At 42.0% G+C, this 12,641-nt stretch overlaps 1 protein-coding gene across 1 annotated transcript in view; it reads left to right on the forward strand.

The window, feature by feature from the left end:
* Arms (Ankyrin repeat-rich membrane spanning) overlaps window positions 1-12,641 on the forward strand; it is a 707,292-nt gene that overhangs the window by 628,110 nt on the left and 66,541 nt on the right. The window contains exon 27 of the mRNA XM_070095086.1: window positions 10,380-10,566. Coding sequence (XP_069951187.1) covers window positions 10,380-10,566 — 187 coding nt within the window. The remainder of the gene's footprint in view (window positions 1-10,379; window positions 10,567-12,641) is intronic.

Raw genomic sequence — 12,641 nt, forward strand, 5'->3', positions numbered from 1 at the left:
ATGAACAAACAAAACACTCACCACACTGAGTGGTGGGAGGGCTGGCTGCCAGTTCCAGGGGGTCGGAGGGAGGGTAGTAGGGACTCGCAGTGGTGGAGTCTGTGGTATTTAATAACATACATGTTATTAACATACATGTTATAAATAACATACGTTATTAAAGCATAACATGTATATATTTAGTACAATTTATGACGTTTTCATGTATTTTATGATTATTCATGGTTCAACAAGTTAAGGAAGCAGTATTGTAATATATTTCCCTACAATACACTGGGGCACCAAACATTCACGGTTTTTCAACATTCGCGAGGCTCTTGATCCCCTAACCCTCGCGAATGTTGAGGGAGACCTGTATATTGTTTTTGATATGGTGACATTTCGTATCAGATCATCATTGTTAGTGAAGATGAGGTCTAATGTATTCTCCAGTCTAGTAGGCTCTATTATTTGCTGGTTTAAATTGAATTTTGTGCAGAGATTTAAAAGCTTGTGTGTGTGTGAGTTCTCGTCAGAGCTGCCTCCTGGTGTTATCACTGCAACAACATTATTTGCTATATTGCTCCATTTTAGGTGCCTTAAGTTGAAATCCCCCTGGAGCAAGATGTTGGGGGCAGGAGCTGGCAGATTTTCCAGACAGTGGTCAATTGTTAACAGCTGTTTCTGGAATTGCTGGGACGTTGCATCCGGAGGCTTGTAGACTACCACAATGACTAGGTTTTGGTTCTCGATCTTTACTACTAAAACTTCCACTACATCATTTGAGCTATTAAGCAGTTCTGTGCAAACAAGTAACTCTGCGATGTACAGGCCAACCCCCCCCCCTCCCCTTTTGCCTGTTCACTCTGTCACATCTGTATAGGTTGTAACCTGGGATCCATATTTCGTTGTCCAAGTGATCCTTATGTGGGTCTCTGTGAAAGCCGCGAACTTTGCATTTGCCTCGGCAAGCAGTCCATGGATGAAAGGTATTTTGTTGTTCGTTGCTGGCTTTAGACCCTGTATATTTGCAAAGAAGAATGTCATTGGACTGGTGGTATTGTTGGTACTGTGGGGGGACTCTTTTTTTTCGGCATTAGTATCTGTATCTGTTGGTTTGGAGTGGAGGCCATCGACTGTGGTTCCACTCCAGGAATGACTGGATTTGGTATACGATTTTCGCCACTTCCTGCCAGTTTTTTTTTCTTCCTGGCACTAAAAAACCTCTCCCTCTTGAGTGGCTGTGGCTACCCAGGTTTTCCCATGGCCTGGATGTTTTGTATCTTTTTGTCCCCTTTAGATGGTGTGTCTGGCAATTTAAGTTATAGCACAGTCTTTCCTGTACTGAAGAGGGACACATTTCAGGGTGAAAAAGCTTACAGGAAGGGAGTTTGCATTTTCCTGTTGTCATATGGGCACGGCATATTCTAGGGTGGTCATAGTTGCACGTCCCATCTGTTTTTCCAGATTTCCCATGCCTGCAGATGCCAAGTGCATAGTATGTGCACAGGCTTGGTTTCCGTTTGCCTTGGGTTTCTGTGACTGTATTCCCTGTTGGTGCATGTTTACCTGTCTTATTCCTATCCTTACTAGCACCAACAATGGAGCTCTCACCAGTTGCTTTTGGTAATATATCCTCACTATTGCTAGTGGAGTCCTCATGTTTGCTATTTCCTGTTGTATTACTAGTTTGTAATATTGGTTTTTTCTTGTCCTTGACTACACTTGTTTCCCCACTACAGCTCCTGTCTCCCATGAGGTCATTTATATGCATTCCCTCCTGCATATATTTCCTGACTACCTGGACAAAATCTCCAGCTTCACCATTACTGTCTCCCAGGACAGCATCTCCAGCTTCACCATTACTGTCTACCAGGACAGCACTATCAGCTCCACATTTACTGACTACCCGGGCAACACCTCCAGCCTTACAGTTTCTAAATACATGGCCAGCATCAAGGGTGATACCATCCAGCCCGGATTTTTTATTTTCCCATCTGTTGTAGAATGCTTCCAGGTTTTCTATGAAGGCTTCTTTGATGTTATCCTCTTTCAATACCAATGTGATTTTAGTCCACAGATTTATCTCATTTGGGCATACCCAAAAACACTTCCCTGATTTAATACTGCTTGTAGCTAGTTCTTGGATATCTGCACAAGAGGTGTGACACCAATTTCCACAAAAATGACAATTTATCCATGTGGAAGCCCGTTTGTTTGATTGACTGCAGACTTCACAGAGCTTCATAATGTGATTGAATGGTTGATTTACTGTAATTCTACTAGTAACCTCTTGAATATTCTACTAATAACCTGCTTAAAGTGAAGCTCTAGCTATTTGTAACTGTACTTGCATATTAATACAGCTTACCGGAGTACGTTTGTTTTATATTTATTGTTTGTGTATGATAAGGGCGCCTAAAACCCCATCTGTTTACAGTCTGCTTTATTGTCCAACAAATCCGTTTGAAACCGGTCAAGGGTTTGGACCAGTCAAGGGTTCAGACCAGTCAAGGGTTCGGAACCAGTCGGATCTGATCAGGGTCACTTATTTAAAACATACTTGTCGGTGATTTGGGCTAACACATGAAGGATCTACTGGAAATTATTTAACCGAGTAATATGTGATTTGATTGATACAAAAGTATAACTTGCGTGTTGAAGAACCGGTGATTGCTGGCAGCTCCTACAATGATGAAGGGTCGAGCCTCAACCCTTGTTTATCGATTGCTGTATCTAGCTTTTCTAGGTTTTTTCCGTCTCCACCACAACAAATGCTATATTATCACTATAGTTGACTGGTGGAATTTTTGGAGGAAAGACGCTTTTTCTGTAGTAATATTTGCTTCTCGTTGTGTATATTGCGACCGCTGGTAACTTATTTATTTATTTATTTATTAGTTTGAACATGATGCAGTGAAGTACAAAAGAATACAGTTAAATGCAGCATGCCAAAGCCACTTGAATGCATAGCATTATGGGCAGGCTTAAAATTAACTTAAGATTAACTAAGCAATGATATATTAAGTGGTACAAAAATTATTGTAAAACAGATAATAATTTAGTACAAATGAGTATTACAAAGACAGGTCATATGGTCATTTACTGTGTTGCTGTGTAATCAGTAGAATGGAGTATTCTGTTAGGTAATGAAGTTAAATAGTAACAAAGTTTGATTGGGTCACAGGTTGACATTTATGAGATACAATAATGAGATACATATATGAGATACAATTTATGAGATACAATTATTCAGTTATTCAGGTTATGTGAATTTCACTGTATACGTCTGGTATTTCAAGAAAAGAGGAAGAAACTAATGAAAGTCACTCCACTCCACTAAGTACCATTATATTACTGGTTAGTTGCTACTACAACACTGAATTCTCCTATTCACTGGTATCACTAGATTATATGGCTGACCTGTATGGTAAGTTTCTGGCAACTTCTGGCACCCACCTCTTTAGGCTTATCACTTCAGTTTGAATTACACCTGTTTTAAATGACACTTTAGCATTTATTATCTATATACAGTGGACCCCCGGTTTACGATATTATTTCATTCCAGAAGTATGTTCAGGTGCCAGTACTGACCGAATTTGTTCCCATAAGGAATATTGTGAATTAGATTAGTCCATTTCAGACCCCCAAACATACACATATAAACGCACTTACATAAATACACTTACATAATTGGTCGCATTGGGAGCTGATCATAAACCGGGGGTCCACTGTACTAGGGTGCCACTGTAGTATACACTATACACTATGTATACACAATATTACCAGGGAGACTTTCTTTCCTCTGACAAAGAAAAGTTCTGTTATTATTATTTTGCACACTGCACACTAGGCCTATGATTCCCCTCTGGCAGTAAACTCTGCTAGGTAGTGCACACTAATCCTCCTTTTTTGACTCAGTATATAATATTTTCTGCCCAAGATTGGTTCCAAGCGCTAGAGGGATGTATCGTATAGGATTGATGGGACAAATTAAAGTTCTAGCATGTAAGAGCGACCGTGAAAACACGAGAAAACATGGAGCAAAACGAAGCACGCTGGACAGGCACCTAACCCAGTAGGGTGATCGAAGCTAAAACATTGGGTAGTTTCAAATTTAGGTTGGATAAATACATGAGTGAGAGGGGTTGGATTTGAGTCGGACCTGCACCTGAGCTTATTGCTTGGGTAGCATTTGTTCTGTTAGTGGGTTGGATTTGTGAAGGACTGGCCTAGTATGGGCCAGCAGACCTGTTGCAGTGTTCCTCTTTTCTTATGTTCTTATTGAAGACTTGTTTGTGTGAGGGAGGGATGGCAAGTTTATTGTTGGAGAATATGACACTAATATCAACTCTCCGGCTTATTTATCTATCACAATTCAACTAATATGACATAATAAACAATGTTAATAACATAGAAACATGGAATATACTCTAGAATGAATAAAATAAGTCATTACGTATGTCACGAGAGGTGTTGTGTTGTGTTGTTGTTGGGTACATAAGGGCTACTGAGAGTAAGCCGTCCATAATGGTGGTGAAGCAGCCGCTGAGGCGCCTGTGTTTTCTGTAGCCCTATATAACTCCAACAACATTGGAGGAGTTGGTAGAATCGCTGAATCACTAAAGAAGGCACCCTCTACCACCATCACTACCACCTTCTACCACTATTACAACTGCTACCACCATCACTACCACCTTCTACCACTATTACAATTGCTACCACCATCACTACCACCTTCTACCACCATCACTTCCACCCTCTACCACCATCAACCACTATCACAACTGCTTCCACTCTACCACTCTTTATATTTTTCTACAAACTTTTTCATAAATTATATGTGTTTCTCACATTCTTTACCAAAGGGCTGGCACTAGAAGCTTTCTTTGGAGCCATGGTAGCTTATTTAGCACTTGCAAGCACTAAAATCAATGGAATATTATGAAATATTTTGTAGGAGCAAGTGTGGGGACCGTCGCTCACTGGTAAACAATGGCACACTGGCTGGGAAGGCAGGCCCAGGCGGCTCAGAGCGTGAGTACGCGTCCCGGACGAAGGACAATTAACGGACCATTTGCGAGCCAATGTTTAGATAAAATAACGGGACTATTTCCAAAATGGACGACTTTTGAGCCGGACGATTATTGAGGAACCACTGTACCTGGAAGGTACTCGAGGGCTTGGTCCCAAATCTGCACACTGCCATAACAACATACTGGAGTGGGAGATATGGGAGGAAGTGTAAAATGAACCCAGTGAGGAGCAGGGGTGCAGTGGGGACAATAAGGGAACACTGTATCAACATCTGGGGTCCCAGACTTTTCAGCATCTTACCAGAAGATATCAGAAACACTGCTGGAACAAGTGTAGAAGCTTTCGAGAGGAAACCGGACAAGTATCTTCACCAGGTGCCAGATCAACCAGGCTGTGATGGATATGTGGGGTAGTGGGCCTCACCTCCAGCAGCAACAGCCTGGTTGACCAGGCAAGCACCAGACGAGCCTGGCCCATGGCCAGGCTCAGAGAGCAGATACTCTCTCGAAACTCTTGAAAGGTATATCAAAGGGAATTGGATCTCAGTTGTTTGTTGGGCTATCTTATTGAAACTTGGGCAATGTATGATGGAAAGATGCTCCTTAGCGTACACCAAAAATGAAAGCAATTGGACCATAAATAACAGAGTTCACTTCTCAGCCATTAGCCTCCCCTTAGCGGTATATTTTTGTATGGCTTTTATTCATGTATTCTCGTTTTTTTGGTCTCATTTAATAGAATGGAAGATATACTACAGAAATAGATATGATTTTGATTGGTTTCATGATGAAAAGTAGAGTGGAACCTCAAAAATCGAACTTAATCCGTTCCAGGAGCTAGTTCTAATTTCGAAAAGTCTGAAATTCGAAGCAATATTTCCCATAAGAAATAATGGAAATACAATTAATCCATTCCAGAAACCCAAAAATATTCACACAAAAAATACATTTTATAGAGATTAATTACAGTTTTGCATACAATAAATACTATAGTTTTTAATTATGTATAGTAATACATATAAAATAACATTTTTACTTACCTTTATTGAAGATTGGTGATGGCATCTGGAAGATAGGGAGGAGGAGAGAGGGAGTTGGGGTTAGTGTTTGGAAGGAGAATCCCCCTCCATGAGGACTTCAGGTAAAGCCCTCTCTGGGGTTACTTCCCTTCTCTGTCTTTTAATGCCACTAGGACCAGCTTGAGAGTCACTGGACCCCTGTCTCACAAAATAACTGTCTACAGTCCTCTGTTTCTGGTGCCTCTTTAACATTTCCCTAAAATGGGACATGGTTCTGTCACTGAACTTGTTGCAAAGATGGCTTGTTTCAGCTTGCTCAGGGTGGTACTTCTGCACAAACATTTGGACATCATTCCACTTGACACAAATCTCCTTAATCTTTGAAGATGGCACCTCATCCACTCCCTCTTCCTCCTCCTCTGAAGCAAGTTTCTCAGCTGCAGATGAAGCTCTTGCAGCTCTTCAGTGGTAGCTCTTCCCTGTGGTCCTCCACCAACTCTTCCACATCCTCACCACTCACCTCCAACCCCAGGGTGTTCCCCAATGCCACAATAGAGTCCACAATAGGCAGAGGGTGAGCTGGGTCAGAGTCAGCCTCAAACCCTTCAAAATCCCTCTTTTGGACACAATCTGGCCACAATTGTCTCCAAGCAGAGTTCAAAGTCCTGGAAGTCACTCCCTCCCAAGCCTTACCTATAAGGCTTATGGAGCTGTAGATGTTGAAGTGATTCCTCCAGAGCTCTCTTAGGGTCAACTTAGTGTCTGTGGTCACTTCAAAGCACTTTTCAGACACTGCTTTTGTGTAGAGTTTTTTTGAAGTTAGAAATGACCTGCTGGTCCATGGGCTGGAGGAGAGGAGTGGTGTTAGGAGGCAAGAACTTCACTTTTATAAAACTGAAGTCCTTAGACAAGAGGTCTAATAAGTTTGGAGGATGAGCAGGAGCATTGTCCATTAACAGGAGGCACTTGAGTGGCAATTTCTTTTCCTGGAGGTATTTTTTCACACTGGGGTCAAACACTTCATAGACCCACTCTTTGAAAATTTGTCTTGTGACCTATGCCTTATGATTAGCTTTCCACAAGACACATAACTTGTTCTTAAAGACATTGCTTTTCTTAAACACTCTGGGATTTTCTGAATGATACACAAGTAAAGGCTTCACTTTAAAATCACCACTAGCATTAGCACAGAACAAAAGAGTAAGCCTGTCTTTCATAGGCTTGTGTCCTGGCAGTGCCTTTTCCTCATGTGTGATGAAGGTCCTTTTTGGCATTTTCTTCCAAAACAAACCTGTTTCGTCACAATTAAACACTTGTTCAGGTTTGAATTCTTCACTGTCTATGTACCCCTTAAACTCCTGTACAAACTTCTCAGCTGCCCGTTTGTCTGAACTGGCTATCTCACCATGTCTTACAACATTGTGTATGCCACTATGCTTCTTAAATCTGTCAAACCAGCCTATGCTGGCCTTAAATTCACTATCATCACTGGTTCCAGGAGTTTTCTGTACCAGATCGGCATGCAACTTCCTTGCCTTTTCGCAAATAATCGTCTCTGAAACACTATCACCTGCAAGCTCTTTATCCTTGATCCACTCCAGCAACAACTTCTCAACCTCTTCAACTATTTGTTGTCTTTTTTTTGGTTAGCATATTAACACCTTTTGCAACATCAGCTTCCTTGATTTGTTCTTTCTTTGCCAGGATAGAACCGATGGTCGACTTGTTTTTCCCATACATCCTGGCAAGCTCAGCAAGTCTCACACCACTCTCATACTTCTGTATTATTTCCTTCTTCACATCTACAGTGTTTCTCACTTTCTTTACCACAGGGGTACCACTAGCAAGTTTCTTTGGGCCCATGGCAGCTTATTTCACAGTCCCACAAGCACTAAACACAACGAAATAATCGTAAAATGTGTGAATGAGAGCGCAGGTTAGTGTTCACTCAAGCATAAACAAAGCTAGACTGCTCACAGCACCTGCGCGGGGACGTGGACAGAGCGGGCCGGCAGACAGGTCTCGTACCCGGCGGTCCGAAATTAGGGGCGCGTTCAATAATAGGGACACAGTTTGTCCGAAAAAATGGTCTTGTTTTCGAAACGTTCGATATGTGATATGTTCGATTTTTGAGGTTCCACTGGACCTAGAAATTGAGCTCAAAGTAGCAGAAATGTTCGATTCTTTGGCGATATTCCTTCTACCTTCACATACTGGAAAGCTCTTCAACACCCTAGCAAAAGAGGGAACAGACATCATGAGGTAGCAGTGGCAGACATGAAATGGCAGTGAGAAACAACATGAAGCAGCAGTGGCAGACATCATGAAGCAGCCGTGGCAGACAACATGAAGCAGTTGTGGCAGACATCATGAGGTAGTAGTGGCAGACAATGTGAAGCAGCAGTGGCAGACATGAAGCAGCAGTGGCAGACATCATGAAGCAGCAGTGGCAGACATCATGAAGTAGTAGTGGCAGACATCATGAAGCAGTAGTGGCAGACATCATGAGGTAGTAGTGGCAGACAGCATGAAGCAGCAGTGGCAAATAACATGAAGCAGCAGTGGCAGACATGAAGCAGCAGTGGCAGACATCATGAAGTAGTAGTGGCAGACAACATGAAGCAGTAGTGGCAGACATCATGAGGTAGTAGTGGCAGACAACATGAAACAGCAGTGGCAAACAACATGAACAGCAGTGGCAGACATCATGAAGCAGCAGTGGCAGACATCATGAAGTAGTAGTGGCAGACATCATGAAGCAGTAGTGGCAGACATCATGAGGTAGTAGTGGCAGACAGCATGAAGCAGCAGTGGCAAATAACATGAAGCAGCAGTGGCAGACATGAAGCAGCAGTGGCAGACATCATGAAGTAGTAGTGGCAGACATCATGATGTAGTAGTGGCAGACAACATGAAACAGCAGTGGCAAACAACATGAACAGCAGTGGCAGACATCATGAAGCAGCAGTGGCAGACATTATGAGGTAGCAGTGGCAGACATCATGAAGCAGCAGTGGCAAAGTGTAGCATTAAGAGTGTAGCAATTAAGTGTAGCATTAGGAGTGTAGCAGTTAGGTGTAGTATTAAGAGTGTAGCTATTAAGTGTAGCATTAAGAGTGTAGTAATTAAGTGCAGCAATTAAGTGCAGCAATTAAGTGTAGCAATTAAGTGTAGCATTAAGAGTGTAGCAATTAAGTGTAGCATTAAGAGTGTAGCACTTATAGGTCACTGTCTGACTTTTTTGGGGTTATCCTAGGTTCTCTACACATGTATTCAGGAGCAGGAATGGCCACTGTGGTGGCCCTATAAACCTCAACAACAACAATGGCTGCTGTCACCACCACTAGCCACATATGTAATGACATGTATTTTATTCATTCTAGTGTATTTATCATGTTTCTATGCTATTAATATAATTTATTATGTCATATTACATGAATTTTGATAAATAAGCCATAGAGTTGATATTAGGGAAATTATTGAAGTATTTTCTCGTGCTTGGAATGCCACTGGAATGAATTAATTCCATTCAATTAATTTAATTGAGGAAAATTGACTATGCAAATGAGCAAATCCAGATGCAAGCAAGGTCATGGAACGGATTAAACTCGTAAGTGATAATAATAATTATAATCAGTAATTATATTACCAGTAATAATTTTTACTGTTATAAGAGTTATCATTTTTCCAGTTATAATTTCATTAACAACGATCTAAAAATCCCCTATCAACTATAAACAACCAATCTTTTATTAACACTAAACTTATATTAACAGAGTTTTTGAAACTTTTGTTCTTGTATCTCAGAAAATAAACAAAAAAAAAGTCACAGTGCTGTGGAAGAATTACCTGGCAAGGAGTCATTCCGGAGGTCGTGTATGGTGATGTTTCGAACTATCGTTAACCATCATTGGGTCACTTGTGTCCTGACTGGTCTGCGGTGGACTGAAAATTGGTCGTTTGGTCTCTTTCCAGAATGCGGGTCTTTTGGCTGGTCTTATTGCATGTTTAAATATGTATTAAATATCTGCCAAAAAAAGTCCATGGGACCTGATTGGTTAAATATTATTATTATTATAGTCAGCTCTTATAAGCTCCTCCATATGCAGTGTGTTATAAAGCTCCTCTTTATATTCTCCAGATCTGTTTAATCTTTCTAGTATTCAATAGTTTTGTTTCTGTTGCAAGTTGGCCAGAGAACTGTGCAGTACTGTGCATTTTTCAAAGTTTGTATATATCTTTTTCAGAATGTTTTGAAAATAAAATTTCAAATATTGTGATGTTCCGCACCATGTTTTAGAATGTTTGAATTAACGATTTGGTTTACGAGTGTTGATGTTTGCAGGGGAATCGCTGGATTCTGACTCCGGCGAGCTGGCCAGCACCGAGGTGGATGTTGTATACCTCCAGTCATCGCCGATGGTGTCGCACAAGGTGGTGCCACTGCCGCCGCCACCCGACTCAGAGTCCACCGCAGTGTCGCTGGCGACATCGTTCTCTCCTTACAAGGCCAATAATGTGTCGTTGTCAAGGTAATGTGAGTACATGATGGAAGAGATGATGATGATGGTGGCAATAGTGAAGATACTCATACACTCACTAACTCACTAACTCACACACAGGGATACCGTGTGCACGAGTCACAACTTTAATGCTCTGTGGATATAAGTGTGTTTGAGGGCTACCCAAGGTTACTGCAGGAATCATTAATTGTGTCAGGGTAGTGAACAACCCTTGAAATGGTTTACGAGTTGCCCTGAGCCACATAAATGGGGAGAGCCTCAATTTTATAAGTGAACTTGAGAGTGATACTGGCAGTGAAAGTCAGAGATGGCAGGCCTAGTGTGGCACAGGCGTTGTTGCCATGTGTGCCACTCAAGGAAGATAAAGTGACTCTGTGTATGACCAGCGAAAGAAGCACAGTAAATAGGATTATATATAGAGAAAAAAAGGAGGTGGAGATATGCCAGAACATCACAACAAGCTGGACAATCTGCAGGCTGCATCGCAAGTATTTCACCTATGTGTGGTGTTCGGGGAGTCAGATGTTGGTTTCCATGTAATACCAGCTGATTTATGAACAGTCCACCCTCTCTGTATGACAAAAGAATAGGATAATAAGCACTAAATCACGAATAGTAATTGGTAATTTAAAACAGAGCCAGGGTAGGCAGACAGGTGTATTTTAGACTTGGAAGAAGGATAAACATAGAAGGCATAAACTAGTAGGGGGTTGTGGGTAAGAGCAGGTCAGATGAGCACAGCAGACAACGTGTAACACACAAACTGCACCACATTCACACGCCCTAGGAGCTGTGACTCGAACCCTGCAACCACAACTAGGTAAGTACAACTAAGTGAGGTGAGTACACTCCTACTCACTACTTTTCATATATTCAATAAACCCACTCATATTGTTCCACATGCACATATTCACACCCACACATTCACACCCACGCATAGACCCACACACACATAGAACCACACACACATAGACCCACACACACATAGACCCACACACACATACACACACACACACATACACCCACACACACACATACACACACACACACACACACACATACACACACACACACATACACACACACACACATACACACATATACACACATATACACACACATACACACACATACACACACACACACACACACACACACACACACACACACACACACACACACACACACACACACACACACACACACACACACACACACACACACGCATGCACACACAAGGAGATCGATTGGGAGAACTTGGAGCCACATGGGGACCAAGATACATGGAGGGCTAAGATGATGGAGGTGGTACTGGAAAACTTCATGTACTAACACGTAAGGGACACTACAAGAGAGAGAGGAAGGATTAACCAGCAAGACTGGATCTACTATTCACCTTGAGTAGTGCAGATATTGAGGACATCACATATGAAAGACCCCTTGGGGCCAGTGATCATGTGGTTTTAAGCTTCGAATACACAGTAGAGCTACAAGTGGAGGGGGAAGCTGGAAGGCCAGGACGAATGAAGCCAAACTACAAGAAAGGGGACTACACAGGAATGAGGAACTTCCTGAACGGGGTTCAGTGGGACAGAGAACTGGCAGGGAAGCCAGTTAATGAGATGATGGAATATGTAGCAACAATGTGCAAGGAGGCTGAAGAGAGGTTTGTACCCAAGGGTAACAGGATTAATGAAAAAGCCAGGATGAGCCCATGGTTCACCCAAAGGTGCAGGGAGGCAAAAACCAAGTGTGCTAGGGAATAGAAGAAATATAGAAGGCAAAGGACCCAGGAGAATAAGGAGAGCAGTCGTAGAGCTAGAAATGAATATGCACAGATAAGAAGGGAGGCCCAATGACAATATGAAAATGACATAGCCATCTTAATAAGGAATCGTTCAGGACCCTGTACACCGTGTATGTTAGGCCCATATTGGAGTATGCGGCACCAGTTTGGAACCCACACCTAGCCAAGCATGTAAAGAAACTAGAGAAAGTGCAAAGGTTTGCAACAAGACTAGTCCCAGAGCTAAGAGGTATGTCCTATGAGGAGAGGTTAAGGGAAATCAACCTGATGACACTGG

Source organism: Cherax quadricarinatus, chromosome 49 (genome assembly GCF_038502225.1).
Source record: "Cherax quadricarinatus isolate ZL_2023a chromosome 49, ASM3850222v1, whole genome shotgun sequence".
Lineage (NCBI taxonomy): Eukaryota > Metazoa > Arthropoda > Malacostraca > Decapoda > Parastacidae > Cherax > Cherax quadricarinatus.